Raw genomic sequence first — 21,594 nt, forward strand, 5'->3', positions numbered from 1 at the left:
CTCACAGCATTTGCATTTTTGAGATTTAATGAAAACTGATGTGTATGCCAGGGTTCCCGTGACACTTGGTAAATTTTGCAAATTTTGCATATTTGCACCACTTTAAATGCACAATTGCAATTTTCATTAGTGCGTTGAGGTTTGATTTCCATACTTGTACACAGTTTATCTGTATTATTACTCAATTGCAATCAGTTACATTCTTTTTACTTTAAATGGACATGTTGAATGGAAATCTGAGAATTGACACTACTAGTATCGCATTTGACGGTTTTAAACTATTGTTCCCATCACCCTGAGTCACAGGGATGCTAGGGTTTATTTCTATCCCATCAGGAACATTTAGTCACAATAACCCACTGAGTAGCCCTCGATTGGCTCGAGGCCCCCGGACTCCCACATTGGCCGGCCGGAGTCCCAAAGTCAAGGCATTGTAAACATGGAGCAAATGCCAAAAACTGACACCGATATCCCCAAAGGTGTGCAGCCCTCTGCGGCGTGTGTGTGTTTGTGTATGTCTGTGAGTTAGTCACTGTTTCACAAGGGCGGCTGTACGTACACATACGCGCCGCTCTCTCGCACGTACGTGTGTTGGTTTAGGTCTATCTTTGGATGGCGAGGAAAGGATGAACAAATTTAGAAATTCAAAACAAACGGCCACACAGTTGAAGTCTAACAAAAAGAGTGTTGACTGACAGTATGCAGTAGATGGAGTGAAGGTAAAGAGAGAGACACAGACTTTGAGACAAAGAAAGAGAGGGGTGGGGGTAAGAGGTGGCGGTGGTGTTGGTGGGGGTGGTGGGGGTTCAGCAAGTTGAAACCTAAGATTTTTAGACCCTGTTTTCCCTGCCTTCGGGCATTCTGTGGCTGGTAAAAAATGTGCTGTATATTTGAAGTGTTGGATCACGTGACAGAGGCAGGGTTTGTGAATCAAAGTACACAATGATTTCAGGAGGAGAGAGAGCGAGAGAGAGGGTGTATGTTGGTGAAAGAGAAAGAGCGAGAGAGACGGGAAAAGGAGAGGTAGGAGGAATGCAACAGGCTGAGCTCAAACGTTGCTGCGAGAGCGACTTCTGACAAACTCAACAACTACACCTCGGCTCATTTCTCCACTGACTTACAAACCACTCTTCTGTGTGGTGTTTCCTTCTCTGACCCCCCTCTCCCCAGTCTGGTAAGTTTGCTTTTCAGTCTTACTTTCCTTATAAGTTAATTCAAGTTGGCGGTTTGCAAGAGAAAGAAGACAGACAGAGGACATGTCAGAGCATGAGTGAGATGTGTTCGTGTTTCTCTTGTCTCTCTCCCTCTTTTTCTCAGTGTGTGTGTGTTTCTGGGGCAGCATGAGTGGGGAGATTGAGTTTCCCGAGGACAGCTTTAATTGAGAACAGAGCTTTTGAGAGAAGGAGAAAGAACAACAGAAACAGCTCGGGAAGCGAATGAAAGCTGATCGGCACTTGCGCGTGCTCTCCGTTTCAGATGATGAATACTTCTGTAAATCTTTGTGTCCGTGTGCGTCCGTCCTCATTTCTTTTGCTCTCGGATGAGTGTACAGCTCTGCGGTTAATTCCTGACTTCCCAAACTCTGATTCACGGTTGTTGAAATCACGATCTTGGAAAGGAAATCAGCTGAAATGGATGTTGAAATTTCCCCAGAATTTTCAAGGATGGCACAGTTCCCATACAGCGCATTACGTGCTGCATACATCAGATATAGGGGTATTACACAAGCTTCCTAACTATCAGACGCACTTCCAGCAACAGAAGAAGTGGCTTCTACACCCTGCAGGCCCCTACAGCCGACAGCCTGACTGTCAGAGTTGACGGATCATTCCATCAACATCACAAATGGCCGAGGAGGTCTAGACTACCTGAGTGTGTACACACACACAGCCACTCATCCCCTGCTGAAGGTTATATAAACAGGTTCCCATCCCCACAATTATATTAGTTGGATGGAAACACTGAAATCAGTTACTCCGGATATCACAAGACAGTCTGGTGTGCGTCTGATCACCACTCCTGCTTTGCATTATCTGTGTGTGTGAGAGAGAGAAAGTGTGCAGGTATGTGTGAATAAGCTTAGTGATGGCCACATATTGAAACACAAGCTCTTTTTGTGCACTCTGAATCATTCCAAATAGCATCCTTTGTGCGACATGTGCTATATAAATACAGATGCATTGCTTGATTGATGATCGTGATTAAGATGTTATTTGCATGCTGAGTGCCTCTTCCCAGCTGAGCTGAGCTTTCCTGCATCTGTCTCCTAACACTACACTGAGGGGAGTGCTCGCACCGTGCAATGCGAGGCCTCACCATGAGCTCCTCTAGCAAACTCTCGACAAATCTATTCCAGATTCATTTTCCTTAATGTCGGGAGGAATGTTCATCAGCATGTCCGGAGGAAAAGTGCAGGAGTCTACAAATAGGACATAAACAACTGGGTGTAAAATGATGCATATTATATTAGAGCGATCACAAGGTGGAGAACGGTTGAGAGACTCACTGAATATGGCTTCTCTTCTCTTCACCTTTCTTTTCATCAGTTGTTCATTTTCTCTCTTGGCAGATCTCTGTAGAGTGCCGGCTATTGAGCGCCGCTAACTCCAGGTTGGCTCTCTTCAGCATTTGAGGTTTAATATTTATGATCCATCTGCAGTTGGTTAGGCCTTGTTTGTTTAATTGTTTTAAAAGCTGCTAGAGACGATATTTGTTTGCTTGCATGTGCATGTGTTTGGGTGTGTTAGATAAAACGCGTTTAACTGCATTGCAATCTCATCATTGTTCTGTACAAGACTGACAGCCCCTCAGGCTGAGAAGGATGTCTGGCTCCTCTCTCTTTCTCTCCTTTATTCCCTCTGTCTCACTGACTTCTTTCTCCTTTATTTCGTCTCCCTTACACAGCTTCCATCTTTTTTTTTTCTTATCCATGTCAGCTGAGTTTCATTTTATATGGGTTGCTCTCTTGGTTACTACATATAAATGGAAACTTGGAACTTCCAGAACAAAGAAGCGAGAGCTTGCTACTTGCTTTTGAGAGTGGAGGACACAAATGTTTTCTTGTTCCTCAGAATTACATATTGTCCACAGAGTTATTTAGAGAGATTTTAGTGAGAGTGCACTGGCTGTGGTTCGCTCTAACGTTCCCAATTGGCTTCAGAGATTTGGACGTAACTTGTAACATTCATTGTTGCTTTCGCTGCACTTTTCCCCCCAAACAAGGCTCAATGTGTCTCACTGTGCCTAAAGAGCATCTCAGTGTTTTTAATCATGGCCCAGGGCTGCTCTTCAGCACAGGCTATGGCTTTAAACGCTCTTCTAATCCTCTCTGTGGTGGAACAGCGAGAAACAGACTGAGGATGTGTATGTGTGTGTTTGTGTGTTTCACATTTGACTTTAATACTAAGTGAAAAGCTGCCTACTGAACGCCTCAGTAAGGTCTGACCCACGACTGAGCTGATGAGCCTCAAGCAACAGGAGCTGACCCCAGCGCCAACATGGAGAGCCTCAGTAGCCCACAGGGTACCTTCACATAATGACAACATTGTGCCATTTACGAAACATTACTATCACTAGCATCATCCCAATTAGCGCCGCTAACACAGAATTGCCTCCCTGTTATTCCAAGTCATGCCACGTCTCGTCTTTTAAATGTGTTCACCAAAGCGAAGCTAAGAATTACAGTCAATTCACATTTTTTGGCAAGTTCGCATAGTAGCATCACAGGATCAGTGTTTTGTCTGCTGAGATTTATTTTGATTCAATTCGATTCACATGGGCCTAGAGATCAGTTGGCAACCACCTTGCAACCACTGGTGGGCAGGGAAAAACAACCTGCAACTCATTGGTGAAATTAGTTGCCGAGGCATAAGTTGTTGCACTTAAAACCACCTTGCTATTCCTCCTCTTTGTTTTGTTTGCTAACAGTTTGCCATAGTCATCACCATGAACCTGTAAAGAGTGTGATGGAAATGAGAAACCGTGACCGTTTGACCTGTTGCATATGTATTTCTGGGAGTTCCTTTCTCAAGGCATAAATATAGGGAGGTGAATGATTAAATCTAGATTGCAATCAGATTTAGTAACATTTGCAACCTGCAATTTGTTGCTAATTGCACCTGTGTTTAGAAAACAGCGCAACTTTTGTAAATCACCCATAAAACTAGCCGCACCTATGAGCGCTATCTGAGGATTGCAATCGCACACTATGTTTCCCCATTTAGAAAATCTTGCACTCCAGAACTTGTTGATTTCAGCAGTAAAGCACAACTTTTACTTTGAAGCCAAACGTCTTTTCTAAATTTCACCACAACTTGGTTGTTAATCCTATGCAATGCGAGTGTGCAGCCAACCGGATTTGAGTCTTTGGCGAGCAGATTCTGGCCCTTGGGCCTTATGTTTGACACCCCTGCTGTAATAAGATGGATGTGTTGCAAAGATTCGGAAGGATATTTATCAGTAACAATACTTGAAAAATAGCTATGAAATAGTATCTTGATACCTAATATTTACATTCGAGTGTACAGTGTCGACGAAGCGAACGACATAATTGCGTGCATAAATTGAAAATATGTGTTCCCCACAGCCAGATTATAAGATGGCTGTCAGACACTGATGGTTTAAGGCAAAGCAGTATTTGTACTCCTCAAAAGACATTTTTATATGTCAGTTTGACATAAAATATAGTACGGTCATTTGTTGGAAAATCTAATTACGCTGTTTATGGGTGATGGTGCCTGTTTTTTCTCCTCTGTAATGGTGTTTGTGTGTCAGTGTATGCATTTTCTACTCGCCCCGTCCAGCATAGCTCATGTCTGACTGACTGCACTCACTAAGCCAGATTAGTTTGTGGTTTATGGTTTACAGCTAATTGTCCCCGCTGAAGTCATGTTTTTCCTTGCATTTGGCTGTTTTTCGGGGGACTTTTCAACCTTTGTGTCTGCTCACACTCAGCAGAGTTTGGGCTCTTTATTTCCTTACCGTCTCCATAGATACATCTGTATCTATGGTTCACTTTCAACAAAACCTTTCTCTGCATTTGTTTCCATTAGAAATTCCTCTCTAGCCTGTAAGCACATTTTTAGTCTGCACGCCAAAAGAAGCTGAATACATAGAATACTGTTTGCTTGATCTTACAGTGACAATGGCGAGTAGATTACAGAAAGAGAGAGGGGGACAGATGCAGATAAGCAAAGCTCAGATCCACAAAAGAACTACACAAGAATAAGCCTGTAGCACTTTTCCATTGAATACCTGCCTATTTTCCAGCTGACGCACATCGCCCTGGATTGAACTACACTTGATGCTTTGAAAAAAAGAATGACTAAATGGTTGGGTAGAGTGAGACCATCTTTTGAACTTAATGAAACCAAAACAAAAAAAAATTGAAGTGAAGAAACGGCCGTTTTAAGTTTGAGTGACCTTTTTCTCAGCCCGACAGACCAGAGCATTTCGTTGGCCTCGATGTCGGAGCGGAGCGCGTTCCAGTAGTCGTAAAAGCGAGGAAAACAGGATTTGCTTTGCTGCTAAGCAAAGTATAGCCATCCATGCATCACTAGAAATGCACCGCGATGCTGTTCACATGTGCTGCCACCATCTTGGATTGTTTAGCCGAGGTCGACGGGGCCGCTTCGACTTTTTGCGTTGGATTTCTGACTTGAAGGGGCGTTTCAGTTAAAAATTCCAGCCAAGGACTCAGAAATTCCAACTTCCAACGTTTATGTGTTTAATATCAGATAAACTATGTTTTGTAAACGCTTGAAACATTGTCACACTTTGCATAATCAATAAACAGAAAACGCTGTTGTGTAATACATCAAATGTGCCAACACTGAGCGCTTATTCACCACTTGATCAAATACAATAGGGGCCAGTGTTGCCAACTTAGCGACTTTGTCGCTATATTTAGCGAGTTTTCAGACCCCTTAGCGACTTTTTTCCTAAAAAAAAGTCGCTAAAAAAAGACATGAAAGCGCGTATCGCTTTTACTCTCAACAAGCAGCGGGTGCTGTAACGCAGTCAGTTCTTCTTCTACTCTTATGCTGTTTTGTGGATCACAAGGTTTAGAACTACTTATAAACACACACACACAATGTAACTCCACCAGAGTGCCTATTTCGGGTCACTTTTGCCGGTCCAAGCCCAGGTAAAGGAGCAGGGTTGGAATTGTGACATTAAAAAAAAACAATAATTGCTAAAAGAAATTTAATTTGTAGTTCTAAATAAACTCTAAATGCATTTAGGACGTTTTTTACTCACTTTGTCTCTTCCACGAGGTTATTTCTCTCTCCAACAACATAGGTTACAGGTACATTAGCATGACCAATTATGCAAATGAGGCGATGACGTCATTTAGCAACTTCTAGCGACTTTTAGGACAACCGATAGCAATTTTCCTTACTGAGGAGTTGGCAACACTGATAGGGGCATCGGTGATGTGGAGCAGAGCATTCATTGTGTGCGGCTCCAGTTTGTAGTAGCTGGATCTCCTCCAAGCATGAGCTCTGTGTCACCTCTGTGCTCCACCCAGACAGCAACACGCGTTTACATGACCAAGCCTGTTAGTACAAAATCTTAAGATTTACCTTGTAAAACTGGTCATATATTCCTTAATTCAGTAAACTTCCATGTATGCAAAGTTCCCTGAATTTTTCAAACCTCAGACAATATCAAATTCCCCCCCCCCGGCACAAGAGCTCTGTGATGGTTTTGCCACAGATACAAATGCAGTGTTTACCTCATGTAGTTAAAAGCATGAAGAGCAACGTTCAACAAAACAGTACACAGAGACTGGAAACAACCTCTCTGTGGTCAATCTTTCCACACTGCATCACTGGCACACAAAAAACTGCCTAACCGTATTCCAGATCATCCTTACAAGGAGAAACCCAGCTCACCCTAAATGCGGTGATATTCTAAGAGCAGTAAGGCTTTGAGATTTAAGAATCAAAGGATCAAACTCTAAGCTGTGCTTGGATTCAGAGTGGCTGATGATCCGACCTTAGCTCTTTAACGCCTGATCTATCATATTGATATATGAGGTTTTTGGGAATTCCATTTTTTAATTCATCATAGAGATACGACATCATTCATCATCAGAGAGAATAAAAATCATCATCTCAGTATAAAAAATAATAATCACAGTCTAAATATAAGGGCTCACAAATGTCAGCAGATTCCTGGAGGGAGATAGCTGAAACTACTGAAATGGATGTGAGGGAATGTACGAAGTGGAAAAACCTGAGGGACAATTACGCTCGCCACAAAAAAGAGCCGGGAACCTGGAGGGAAAAAAGTCCCAGCATTTTATTTTTTTCCGTCGCCACATATGAACAGGACCACAGGAACTAACGCACACACAAGCATAAATGTGGGCAACGATGTTTTTTCAGTTTCTTTTCTTTTATGTAATTGGCCTATTTAAAAATCATGTTATAAATGTTACACGTGTGCATGATACACCGAGCTTTCGCACATAGGTTTGTGTGGAGCTTATTTTTCTGGTGTGATGCTGATGTATTGTTTCACAATAGCACACAGCAGAAGTTTTGGATTCTGAGTGATGCTAGTTTTCTTTCTTAGTGTGAGTGCTTTTTCATTTCTGTGGCACTGTGGCTTTCTGCTGGGACCAGACCTCCAGTCCCTATTGTGGCCAGAGGAGAGGATGTAGTAAATGTTGAGCGAGGATTCAGAGAGGAGTTAGGCTAGAAACATTTTCTGCTACCACTCTTTTCTCAGACACTAAAGTCTTAATTTATCTGTCTGACTGAAAATGTTAAGGCACATTATCTCCGCGCCAACAGAGCTTTTATTGAAGTTGTGACCAAATTGTCAATACGCCAAAGACTGATGATCTGTCACCAGACCAAGGCTATTTCCTGAGGCTGCTACTGCAGTGTTAGCCCGACTCCACCCTGCATAATGTGTTTTTACAGTTTTACAAAACGCCTTGCCACAGAGAAAAAGAAATCATTTGGTAATTTGGCAAAGAAATCATTTTCTTTTAAAGCAATGGTGGAAGCCGAGCTTATTTCCATGCTAAGGTGGATAATTGTAAAAACATGCCCCTTTGTCAGCATGATTCTGTATATTGGCCATTTGTCACCTGTCAAAACAACTTATCTGCCTAAATGAACTCTTAAAATAATGACTCTTGGGTTTTTTTTGTGGACAAATGGGACTGTTTAGTCAGTGTGTGGACAGCTTTCTGCTGTATCTCTGTGTTCTTATATAGCACCTTTCTGCTCACCTTGAGGACTCAAAGCACTTTATGCAACATGTATCATTGACCCATTCACACACACACATTCATACATGCTTTCTGTCTAACATGCACGAGTGTGAATGAGCAACTCGAGGTTCAGTATCTTGCTCAAGGATCCAGGACCTGAACCACCAATCTTCCAATTAGTGGATGACCTGCTCTACCTCCTGAGCCACAAAACTGCAGTTATTCAGTTTTTAGATTTGAATACAGCCAATCACTAGTGCTGCTATTAAGCTTTGTTTACTTTGATTTTGTTTCTTCTTTTTCTTCAGGAGACTTTAAAACAGAGGCTAGGCTGGTTAGAAGCGTAGGATAATAGAAAAAGTAGTTTAAAACACAGTGTGGGTGCAGTTTGAACCCACTTGCCTTTTAATTAAATGGTGGCTGTTATATGGGGTTTTGTGGCTTCCAAACCAAAGAAAATATTGCACTTGCCCTTTTGTTCAGGCGTTTTTGCAGGAACACAGATCTCCATAAAACAACCTGGGGGTGGTTTGTAAACTCTTGTTTAATATAAAAAATTTCAAATGCTGCCAACTGAAAAGAGCACAAGTATTGACAGGGTCCCCTTTCACAGATGATTGGAAGTTTTGTTGGCAAAGTCCTCCAACCATTTGTAGTACCATGCCTACGCATGGCTTGCGTAAGTGTTGCATCTGGTTAGTTAATCCTGGGAAAGGGAGACATTAATAGCATGATGCTTACATGTTAGATTTGGTGAGGCCAACTCCTGAAATGCTAGTCTGTGTGTGTGTGTGCATGCGTTTGTGTGTGTGTGTGGTTTCATAACTATAACCTCAAGCTGAATTGGGTTGGAAAAACCCATAAAGTTCAGTAACACTTACACCCAGGATAACTGAATCCAGATAATGCTCCTAATAAGAGCTTAAAACATGCTATTCAGAAAGTGGTTTTTTGACTTTCGTCTGTTTACAGCTGAACAAAAGTGTTGCGACACTGCATCAAAGACAATGATGTGGCTCCAGTACGTGTGGTTTGATGGAAGTTAAGAGAAAACAAGCTAATAACACTGCTGGAAACCCCCATCCTTTTTTTCTTTGCAGCAAGTCTGTTTTTTCATCCTCAAAAATCTGGGAGAAAAAAAAGAGCATCAGTTTTGTGTGTGTGTGTGTGTGTGTGTGTGTGTGTGTGTGTGTGTGTGTGTGTGTGTGTGTGTGTGTGTGTGTCAGCACGACCAGGACCAGATGACCCAATTTGACCTGACCCAGCCAGGTCTCATAAAAGCAGCGTTTAGGCCAGGAGGCCTGGAGACACAGCGCCACTTTTGTTGGTCTACTGAAGGTGTATTCCCCCCGGAGGCAGAATGAGGGGGCGGGGGTGTCGCTCATTAGAGAGAAAGAAACCAGTCCTTGGCTTGGGCACTCATTATTTCATAGTTTATTAGTGGAAATAAAGTAGTTTCTTTATTTTTATGTATGTTTTCTGCAACCGCTCTGCCCACTCCTCTCCCCCCCCCATACTGCCGTACCACAGTCTGCTCATTCTGTTATTAATGCCATTTGCAGTATGGCTCTAATTAACAGGACTCTGCTCACTTTTTACACATGGCCTGCCAGATGCTTGAAACTCCCTCATATGCCCCCCCCCCCTCTCTCTCTTTCCCTCTTTTCCTTTGTTTCCCTCTTTTTTCCATCTTTTTCCTCGGCTTTCGACACTTGATTTTTTCTTCTTCATCCCAATCCTTTTATACATCTGGCTTTCAGGCTTTCATAGTACTGATTTCACCCTTTGAAATCGATTGGTTAAAGAGTCAACTCGAAGTTGCTGCATCTGCGATAGGATTCTCTGTCCTATATTTACTACTTCATTCTTCAAGGTCAATTGCCGCTTTCAATGGCGCTTCGGCATGTGTGAACATTGTGTGTTTTCCACTGATTACTTGCCCATGAACATGATTAAAGTCAAAGAACATCTGTGCGCACTCGCCGCGGCAGCCTGCGTGTCCGTTCTTGACTGTCTCGCCGTGTCCTGCTTTCAGAGAGACATGCGTATGCATAAGTTTTACAAAACGTGGCCATTCCACACCGCGCGTGTAATCCTGCACACTTTGTCCGACCTGTGTTTGACATTCTTTAATCGTCAAACACGAAACGGCTTTGTGAAAAACAGTTGCAGGGACTCTCCCTGACCACAGCAGAGCCAAGCAGTTACAGAAAATATGTCAATACGGGAAATATGACTTTTAAAACAACACTCACTGCGCTGACTTTGTGGCTTTGTGTGTACGTGTAACGTCTACTGTATGTGTGCGTTTGTGGGAGAAAGTGGACGTAAAAGACTTTTTCCTCTAGTAATCGCACACTGTAGATTAGTTGAATAGTTGGTCCACCCTATTACTGTCAGTGACAGTGAGAAGCACTTTAGTGGTAACACGAATTAAAATCAGTAGCACTACGCTGTGTTTCCCTTTTTAAAGTTGTCAGATAAATCATTCAGACCGCCACTTCACGTGAATCTATAATCAGTAATAACAAAGTTAAACCATGTTTTTAATACCTTTCACGTTTCTTTTACAAAAGTATTTAGTACCTCTTTATTCAATACTTTGTAGAGGCCCCTTTGGCAGCGGATGCAACTTTTGAGTGTTTTTGGTTTCTGCAAACTATGCGCACCTAAATTTGGGCAGTTTGTTCCGTTCCTCCTGCCAGATCCTCTGAGGCACCATCAGATTGGTTGGGAAGCATCAGTGAGTGCTTTGGCCGGGCTGCTGCTAAAGGACACTCAAACACTATCAGCCAACCTCTAAGTGACTCCAGGGTTGTTGAGGTTGTGTACTTTGGGTCGAAATTGAACTGAAAGGTGAGCTGTTTCCTAGTCTCACCTTGGAAAAGGGTTTTCTTCAAGTGTCTTTCTGTATGTCCCTGCTGCTGAAAATAACCCTCTCATAGCATGATGCTACAACCACCATGCTTCCCTCTAAAAGGCAGGGGTCACCGGTGGACCACGCACAGTCCACTTTGATCTGTAGATGACCTGAGCAGGAAAGAATCGCTCCCCTTTCCCATCTTCTGTCCAACTACTGTCATTACTAAAAAATACTTCTATTATAACACCAAAGAATTGTGTCATCATGGCTCCTGGGCCTATAGGTGTTGCATTCTTCTTAGTATATATATATATATATATATATATATAAAATAAAAAAACACATTGCAAACTTTCAAATGGGCATCATTAGACCTAGTTTTGGTCCACTGGCCATATGTTTGACACCTATGAGCCAGGTGAGGACCACACAGATAGTGTTTAGAGAGGTCAGTGTTCACTCATCACGCTTTCTTTTCTTTTTTTCTCATAGATGCTGTTTAGCAAATACCAAGCTGGCTTCTCTCTGCCATAAAGACATGATTGATGGAGCACAATTGAAAAGGTCGTCCTTCCAGCAGCTTCTCTGCAGAGGCTGTCTGAAGGCCGTTAGTTTTCTGGCCACCTCTGGCAGAGAAGCCTTCTAGCTCAGTTACTTGGTTTGACCAGTTTGATCATATATGACTTTCCACACCTTTAAGAGTTCCTTGGATTTTGTACTGTGAACGATTAAAGCATACATCCAAAAGATGTGTGCCGCACAGCTTCCATGGCAGCTGCTATTTTTAGCTTGCTCCCGAGAAGTCCCCTTGACCACTTACACCGCGCAACTCTGCAATTTTCGTTCTTTCAAACTGATCCAAATTTAACATGAAGTAACATCGTTAGTGATGACAGCGCACTAGCTGACCAACCTTTTGTTCACACCTTTCTCTCTGTAGACATACAGACAGATAGATCGATCAAGACATGACTTGCTTTTGAAGACGAAGCGCTGATACATCTTCTTTGTTTTTTGTTGTTACTTAGAACTAAGTGTGCGTATCTGCTGAATCAGAGCGTTAGTCATACAGTTGTAGTTCAGTGTAGGACATTTGTAAATTCATAATTCTCTCACTGTGCCTCTCACCCACCCTGGGTGTTGGATTCCCATGCTGAAGCAGGCCCAAAACAACAAGACATTCTTTGGCCGAGCTGTATTTACCACAGCCCAACCACAAAGACTTAAGCTCCACCCACTCATGAAATCACGAAGGGGATGGGAGTCATAGAGTAAGATGATATGAGGGCTGCCCTAATTTAACTTTTTGGATGGGCCACAGTGTTAATCCTGAGAGACGGTTAAAGGTGAGAAAAGTTGCACTCATTGAGCACCTTTAAGGCAGTGGAGGAAAAGTGACTTTCTTTTGCTTTTTTCCGTTAAAATGTGAATGAGTAATTTTGTGTGTGCATGTGTGTGTGTGTTCCTGTAAAGGGTTAACTTTACCCATGTTGTAGCTGGCCGCTCTCGGGCAGGCTGGCAGGAGTCAGGCTGGCAGGGGAAACAGAGAGACCCTTTATAGTACAGTTCTGCTGATTTAAATCATATGGCATTGCCTAAAATTATTGCACTACTTGGAAGACAGACAAAAAGAAGGATGAAAGTTTTGTACTCCCCTCTGCTTCAGCTCTCGCAACTGCTTCTTCGACACTTCTGTTTCCTTTTCTACGTCTTTCTCTAATTTGGCTTCGTGGTTGGAGTTTGCTTTTTTAGGTATCTCAGGTTTGTGCTCAAAGTTAAAGATTTTTGAATGAATTGATGGGATTGTTAAAACGTTAGGTGAGTTTAAAGTTAATAGGCATATTTAGCCATTCTTTCTTCTCTTCTCTCCTTCTCTACAGAGTCTGGACCCGGCCAGGTTTTGGTTGCTTGCTTTCATCCCTCTTACCTCTCTGTGAGTGCAGACGGGCCCGCAGCTTTGAGGGGCTGAATGGCACTAGTCTGTTTCAAGCTCAGCAGAGGCTCCTGACGAGGAAGAAGAAACGGCAAGAAATTCTGAGAAACGTCATCTAAACCACCACTGTACTTGTCACGATGGCGGCCAACAGAGAGCACCAAGTGCGTCACATGACGGGTTACCCTCGTGCCATGTACCCCTTCACCTTTAACTCCATGCGGAGCCACTCCCCCTTTGACCTGCTGGCCAGTAGTCACCTTTTTGGCCGTTTTGGCGCAGACCTCCCCAAAGAGATGGCTGCATTGTGTAAGTATTAAAGTTTACTATAATTGTTATATGTTGCTCTGAAGATGTGTATTATTGGCAGTTTGAAGCAGTTCATGTGTCCATTATGTTTCTTTAAGCATTTTTTAAAATTGTTTGTATGAGAACCGTGATGTAACCGGTTACTTCACTTATCCTTAAAGCACCACATCATATTTAACTGTCTTAAAAATGCCACAGTGTCACATAATAACAACGGTTTAAACTAGTGTAAAGTTCAGTCAGGAGGCAAGAAATCAGAATCTCACACCCCTACACATGACAAGACAGTGTGTCCAATGTCTGTCTCCTGACCACTGCTTTTCAGTGTAAGACATTAGAGACTCCACAGTTTTGTAAAAAAGTCTTTAGGGCCAATTTGAGGTTATAATAAGGCTTTAGATCATGCACTGCTGAAGCGAAGAGAAGAGAGTTTTTTCTTGTTTTGTTTTTAAAAAAAAACAAACTTCCATGTGGTAAACCAGGCAGATGAGGGCAGGCTGGAAAAAGGGAAAAGAGTTTCTTACTTGATCCCAGAGTAAGCGGTGCTAGATCGAGAAAAAGTTCACTTTTTGAGTCACAGGGGGTGCTATTGCACTTCACTGTGACTCGATGACACAGAAAGTCGCTCGAAACGCTGAAATGTAAGGTTTGAACAAAGACAGATGCTAACCGTTGACTTAAAGGATGCAAAGCACTTAATCTGCTTCTTCTGCAACATACTTTTTGTTGAAAAGGACTTTTGTTATATCCACTTTTGTTATTAGTCACACATTAACAAGCCACAAATACTAAATCTGTGTTTTTGTTGATTAGAAAACTAACCTTTACAGTACACAAAAAAAAATGTCTTACCTTAGTTTGATCTCTAATTGTCTGCAGAGCACGCTACTCTATCCCTCTGTTTCAACACTGGAAAGCATTTATAGTTACAGTCTCAAATGCCCTGTCAGGCTGACATCAGGTTTATAAAACCCTGCTGAGCACACTTGTCAATCAGTGTGAGTTTGTGTCAGTGTGTGCACAGATGATGTGTTCACTGAGTTATCTGCTGATCTTTAGTCATTTTCTGGAGCCTCTCTCTACAAGAGGGAGATCTTCAGGCTAATGGCACTCAGGCTGTGATTACATCTTTGAGATGTCGCCTCTGGGACTGTAACAGATACACAGACAGAGACAGAAAGATTTAAGGGACAGCATGAAATATTCCAGATAGATGATTAGCGTCGCATGAAGCTCAGACAGACTGCCAGGTATGCACACTGTATGTAAATCAGTCAAATCGTTTTTGATATATTGGTATTTCAAATTTGTTTGCTAGTGTAGAAAAGACAGAGAAGAAAAGGTGTGAGAAAGATCCTGAATAAAATCTAGGATTACAGTTATGTGGCATTATCAGGACTCTATATGTCATTCCTTAGATTAGCGTTACGTGCACATATCTGTGGTCATTTTAACTTCTGTATAATTTACTACTTCAGCCTCTGTGTGCAAAGTGAAGATTAATATTATGATATATAATATTACATTGTTCAAATACAGTGTTGTGCAAAAATCTTGCCTTATCCCTCATCTCTTTATATTTTGCTTGGAAAATGTGAAAGGGATATAAGGATATATAAGGAAAAACAGTTTGCACAGTTCTGACAGGGTTCAAAGTCAATATTTGGTATGACCACCTTTATTCTTCAACATGAATGCTCTTAGTCCAGCTTTCATGTGGTTTCTTTAAGAAACCTTCAGGAATAGTTCTCCAGGCTTTTTGAAGGACATTTCCTTAATGAAATGTCTTCTTGAAAGCCGTCCTTCCACTGAGACCATCTCTGATGAGGCTTCAGTGAACAGAAGATGGATCAGCTGAAAGGTCACGTGCATCTCTCAGATCCCGTGTAATGTCTTTGCTGGATTTTTTTCTATTTCTTAAGGACATGAGTTTCAGATTCTGTTCATTTTCTTTAGGTAGGTTCATCCATTTTTAAGGAGACACCACATTGCAATATGCCAAATTTCCCAAGGTGTATGTTATTGCTGGCATTTTCACGGTTTCAACTAAGGAAATGTGAATAAATGATGTGTTTTTGTGACAGGCTGCTAGTATCAAAGTGCCTTAAGATACAGATTAAAATTGCTTCTAAGTTTCTGCTTTGTACGTTTAAGTTATGTGTCTTTTCAATGCTTGAATACATCATTGGCCAGTGTTAAGTGTCTTAACAAGCAGACAATAAAAATTCCTCTGAAATGTTCAGTTACAAGATCTGGAGAAAGAATTAGCAGCAAATGTCCACGAAAAAACTTTAAAACACCTTGAGAAAGCCTGGAGAGCTATTCCTCAAGATCACTTAAAAATGACAATAAAGTCTGGCTCCGTGGAAGCAAAATGTGAAGAAATGAATGACACGTGACTTTTTCGCAGTACTGTACATGTCAGTACTTGAAAATACAGAATTTTTAAAAAATGGCTGTAATTAATCTGCAACTGGTATAGTGATATTGTTGTCCAACCCCTCAAATTAAAGCAGAGCTTGTGCTCTTTAAGCCTATATTTGCTATAACTGTAACTTTGATTTGTTTTGACACACAGTGTCCAAAAGTATTGAATCTAAATGTTTAGTAATGGCGCAACAAAGTAACACAGAATCATTTTAGTCAGAAAATCTGCTTTTGTCTCTACTGTTTTCTCTTATTAATAGATGGCAGAGACCTAAAACTGTACTGTAGGTTGTGGGTCAGCACCAAAGATTCAGGAATTACTGGTGTTTGTGTCTTTAACACATTCAACCCCGAGATATAAAACATGTATTTACAGAGCGGAGCATCATCAGCGCAGTCATGATTCAATTTGAGGCAAAACTTAGGAAGTAGTATAATTCAAAGGAGGTGAGGAAAATAAAGAGATCACCTGTTCAGTCACCACCTACTCCCCTTTTCCTAACCATATGCACATCATTTGGGTTTTTGTGGAGCAGACTTTATATTTTTATAAAAGCACGAGAAGAAGAAGAACTCAGCTGATAAGCTAATGGCCTCAAGTTTGGCTCTCTATTCTCTCAAAAGTCAGAAATGCTGTTGGCCATGTCGAGGAAATTCTTGGTACGCAACATTTATTTTAAAGGCAGCAAAAAGAGTTGTGCTTGAGTTCGCTCCAAGTCTTTGTGAAGCTCTCACTCTGGTATCGTCTCCTCTCTGTATTGTATTACAAACAAATCGGTGTCTTGGGGCCACGGGCAAAACAGTGTTGAAATGTAAATTTAACGTTTCCACAAAAGATAAAATGCAGACGAACAAACACTGTAAAGTGCGTGAGTTTCATCATGTAAGTCAGTTTTAGAAGGACACAAAAAATACAAATCCATTCTGTAAACTTTTGTGCTTCACAGAGTTTCACTCGTGGGAAATTTCAGGTTTGTTTGTGCTTCATGTTATCTATGCCTTATATTCTATGTTCAGTGTGCTGACCACAAATATTAAGATGAGTAGAAGTCAAATACTTACACTTAATGGTCATTTTGTTAGATACGTGTTTTTAGTTGCTCATTAATGCAAATATCTAATCAGCCAAACACATGACGGCAACGCAATTCATTTAGCCGTGCCGTGGTTGTTAGTGCCAGACTGGCTGGTCTGAGTGTTTCAGAAACTGCCGAGGTACTGGAATCTTCCCACATGAGCATCTCTGGGGTTTACAGAGAATGGTCTAAAAAAGAAAAAATATCCAGTGAGTAGCAGTTTGTTAAAGGGCCTTGTTGATGTCAGCGGTCACAGGAGAATGGTAACTGCTTTGAGCTGATAGGGAGGCAACAGTAACTTAAGTAAGTGTTAGTTACAACCAAGGTATACAGAAGACCATGTCTGAATGCACACTATGTCAAACCTTGAAGCAGAATGGCTACAGAAGCAGAAGACCACACAAGGGTCAGCAAAAAACAGAAAACTGAGGTTCACCAAAACTGGACAGCAGAAGATCGGAAAAACATGTATTTTCTTGTCATACTTTTGGATCAGTTCGCACTTCCACAGCCTACACGAGTATTCTTGCTGACCACGTTTGTCCCTTTATAACCACAGAGTTCCCATCTTCTGGTGGCTGCTTCCAACAGGATAACTGCCACGTCACAAAGCTCCGATCATCTCAAACTGGTTTCTTGAATATGACATATGAGTTCACTGTACTCGAATAGCCTCCACAGTCGCCGGATCTCAATCCAACAGAATACAATGGGAAATGGGAGATTCACATCATAGATCCGCAGCCAATAAATGTTATTACACGGACCAAAATCTCTGAGGAATGTTTCCAGCACCTTGTTGAATCTGTGTCATGAAGAATTAAGGCAAGTCTTAAAAAGGGGGGGACCTACCCCAGTACTAACAACGTGTAACTAATAAAGTGGCCACTGATTATATTTGTCCAGCGTTATCATGGTTATTCCTCGTCTGTGTTTGGTATACAAAGCAAGCGTGTGCTTGGTATTGCCGAAGGAATTCAGTTATCATCATTATAATTTGGGAAAGGCGTTGACACGTTTCTCCACCAAGTGAATAAATTGAAAACTAATTGCTTTAACTCTGCAGGTATCCCGTATATAAACAGAGTTTACTGTGGCTGCCTGCCAAGAAGGGTTTCAATAGGAAGAATAACAATGCAGCCAATAAGCCCTTTCTTTACCCTCCAGTGTGGCTACAATAAATTACTTATCTCCCAGTAGTGTAGTAAGTGAATCAAAAGTTTATAAAAAAATTTCTGTGGAAGTTTGAGCGGGATTTGCAAATTAATTCAATCCATGCCCTAATCAGTGTGAGTGGAAAACTGGACTTTGTTTCCTAATGAGATGAAACTCGGAACATCCCTGGAGTTGAAATTAGCGGATATCCACATCAAAAGACCCCTGCTGTGTGTTTAATCATGCTCTGAGTTCTCTCTTCTTCCCCTAATAGCTGGACAAATTTGGCAAAACACACATGCGACTGATTTTGTCTGAGCCTTTCCTGCTCCTCCTGCTCCGGGTTTCCTAGAAGTTCTGTAAATACATTGCACGGTATCTGGATTTCACGTTGAATATCGATTGACGCCTCCTTTTGTTTTCTGGACACAAAATTGGTTATGAAAGTCTCGCAGGGAAGTGGTGAACACAATGTACCTTCGTAATTTCTCTACTAGTAACATCTTGTTCTTTGTAATGTTTTGAATGTGTGTGTGTGTGTGTGTGTGTGTGTGCACACGTGCGCGCGTGTGTGATATTAGTAATATGAACCTAATGGCTCAGAGTGAGGCTTGTGTGTTTTTCTTTTGTGTCTGTCATCACAAGCACTCTGTTTAAGCACATACACACATAATTGTCTGTGTGTCAGAACACACACACATTTCCACTGCCACTCTGTAGGCTGCACATTCCAACACCCATGAATATCACAAACAGCAGTCTTGTGCTCCTTGCCTCACATTTGTGACTGTATTGGTGCGCTTACAGATGACCGCAGTGAGACTTTGTGCAAATAACTGTGGTTCAAGCAGGAGGAGGTGCCTGTGGAGAAATAGACAGAGAGAGAGAGGGAGAGAGGGGCCATTGTTCGGCGCTGTGTGTTTGTGTCAGACATGACGACAGGATGAATAGCCGAAGAACCTGATTGTGAATAGCTGTAATGCGACTCGGTCCTCCTACAAGTTGTGTGTGAGTGAGAGAAAAAGAGCAGGGACAGAGCTGAGCGGGGAGTCCTGTGTTTTAAGCTTCAAAGGCAAAGAGGGGCAATTTGCCGAGCCTAAAGAGCAGGCGTGAGCCCGTGTTTTGGTAAAATAGAAGGAAAATGATACAACTTCTTCGTCTTCTTTTTCCCTCCCTCTTTCGCATCCCCCCCTCGTTCATTTGTGTGCTTCTCTCCTCAAAGCAGCAACAGGGGGCAGGGTGCTGCAAGGCAGGGAGGGTAATTGTCTCAAGGTGTGGAGAGAGTTCAGCGGGCTTGTGCAGCTACGCTCCCCACAGTGCATCGTAGTGAGCGGGTGTGCGCTTGTGTGCACAGCTTGGCCAAGACCGAGGGGATGGCTAGAGGGCTAAGGGGCGAGATGAATATAAAAGTTAATCTGCTAAAACCGGCAGAGATTGTGTATGGTGTTTTCAAAATATTATATAAAGTTAAAAAAATGAGGAAGAATGGGTTCAGGATGTTGAGAGCAAAATAAACAAAAAAGCAGGGGGAAAACAAAGAAAGAAGAGAATTGTAATACGCGAGAGGAATATGAAGTGTTCAAAGCCACAGGCTGTTGGAAAGTCAGTGTGCAGGCGTGTACCCCTGCATGTGCACATGCGTGTGTGTGTATGAAGTGTGTGTGGGGGGTATTAGAGCCCCAGTGGGGGTTTCTTCCAGAGTTCATCCCTCTTGAACGAGGGAAGGAAAGGGAGGAGGAGAGCGAGAGGAGGGAGGAGGGTGAGTGTGTCTCGTATACAAACTATCTAGACTTTGGGCCAGCGCGGTTCGCCTGCAGCTGAGCCGCACTTCGCCGCACTTCAAGCATCCAGCACGCTCGGGGAGGGAGGATGACTGAATCCATTTGAATCAACGCAGAAGATTTTAATTGCGGCTGCACGTGCAATGAATTAGTGGCGAAAGAGAAACCTTAAAAAGGCGGTCAAAACTTTGTGCAGCATGAGAAAGTTGGGGAGAAAAAAAGTGAATTATTTATGTATTGAACCATTTGAACCAAAAAAAAAAGAGCCCATCAGGTTGCCGACCACGGATGGATTATTCATAAACTTTCGGGTGAAAAGTCGCTCTTTGTTGTCTGTGAGGCAGTATTTCATAAATCCATAAATTACACATGATCGGCTGATCGTGAGTTCTTATACAGGCTTTCTGGAAAGAATGACGTGATTTGGCACCAGCTGTTGGCAAAAGTGACACGATGTTTATTTTTGTTTAATTAATTGTGATTAGTTGCAACTGCCGGTCGTCGGTACACAGCAGACCATCTGCACATATGAAATTCCTTTTAATAATGACTCACTCATGTCTTGGATTCTATTTTTGTTCCTCCATATGTAATTACACAGTTATGTCCGTGTAACTTAAAAAAAATATTGGCATTTGATTTAGTAGGTTTCTTTTCTGCTGCATTCTTTAAAAAAAAATCACAGTAAATATTCCCAAAGCAACCTTTTGTAATAGGTTTTTAATTTTAGGGATATTACAGGCATTAAGTGTGTGTCTGGGGCCACGTCCCTGTGTTGCTGTGGGGTTTGAGAGCGCCGTGAAAACAAGCAAACAACAACGCTGTGCTTCACACTCTGCCAAGTAGGAGAAGATTTTTGTTTTTTAAAGTTTTTGCTAAAGTTGACCGAGATGTTTGCGAGAGAGGCTATTTCTTCCCTGCTGTGGTGAAACAAAAACAAAGTTAATGCGGAGAAAGGAGCAGGGGGGGGGGGGAGGGGGAAGGGGGAGGAGAGGAGAGGAGTGTTTGTTTTCATTCGTTGCATATGAATTATAAAGAGGTGAGTTTGAAAAGTTGAAGAAGAAAAGAGCCCAGGAGAGAGGGACTGTTGTGTGGCCAGTTGGGGAAAGCAGGTACACGCCTCCTCGTGTTGTTTTGTCCCTCCTCTTTCTTCTTCCTTAACCACACCCCCCTTTTTTCTCAGTACTGGGAGAGCCGCTCAGATAGTTGGCCGTGACTGCAGCGGAGTGTGAGAGGCCCAGAGAGCCAGCAAGAGGGGAACTGAGATCAGTTACAGCAGGGGAGGTGAGCAAGTGATCTGGGAGCAGAGGGGGTAGAAGCAGCTCGACTTGTAGAACGGTGATAAGGTGAAGAGGGGGAAAAAACTAAAACAGAAAGAGGGGAGTTTGTCCATGTAGAGGACTTTGGAAAGACAGGACAGCCAGGCAGAGGAGGGGGGGGGCAGTGGCAGGGTCAAAGACAGGCAGATAGACAGATAGACAGACAGACAGGGAACACCTGGACCACTCAGGGCATTAAGTTACTTTGAGATTTCCTCAATAGCAAAGAAACATGTTCGACTGCATGGAGGCTCTGGGGCTGGCCCCTCGGCCCCTCTTCGATGTGTCCAGGCAAGGCTCCTGCATGCTCAGCAAGGCCACCCCTTACTTCTCCGGGCTGGACCCTTTTGCCTGGGCTGGGACAAGCAGTGTTCAGTGTGAGTACTCTGTCCTGTCCGTCAGACTGTAAAAAAGAGCAGCTGTGTGTGTGTGTGTGTGTGTGTGTGTGTGTGTGTGTGTGTGTGTGTGTGTGTGTGTGTGTGTGTGTGTGTGTGTGTGTGT

General features: G+C 42.5%; 1 protein-coding gene across 5 annotated transcripts in view; it reads left to right on the forward strand.

Annotated features, from left to right (window-relative positions):
* Positions 1-21,594, forward strand: part of LOC113022596 (retinoic acid receptor gamma-A-like) — a 47,979-nt gene that overhangs the window by 8,338 nt on the left and 18,047 nt on the right. The window contains exons 1-3 of one of the 5 annotated variants that reach the window (XM_080301907.1): positions 834-1,174; positions 11,586-11,657; positions 12,974-13,335. In XM_080301907.1, coding sequence (XP_080158033.1) covers positions 13,167-13,335 — 169 coding nt within the window. In that variant the 5' untranslated portion in view covers positions 834-1,174; positions 11,586-11,657; positions 12,974-13,166. Of the gene's footprint in view, positions 1-782; positions 1,175-2,569; positions 2,611-11,585; positions 11,658-12,973; positions 13,336-20,960; positions 21,471-21,594 lie in introns of those variants that run through there. The other 4 variants (XM_080301908.1, XM_026168149.2, XM_080301906.1 and 1 more) reach the window with 4 other exon arrangements.

The sequence above is a fragment of the Astatotilapia calliptera genome, chromosome 5, assembly GCF_964374335.1.
Source record: "Astatotilapia calliptera chromosome 5, fAstCal68.1, whole genome shotgun sequence".
Classification (NCBI taxonomy): domain Eukaryota; kingdom Metazoa; phylum Chordata; class Actinopteri; order Cichliformes; family Cichlidae; genus Astatotilapia; species Astatotilapia calliptera.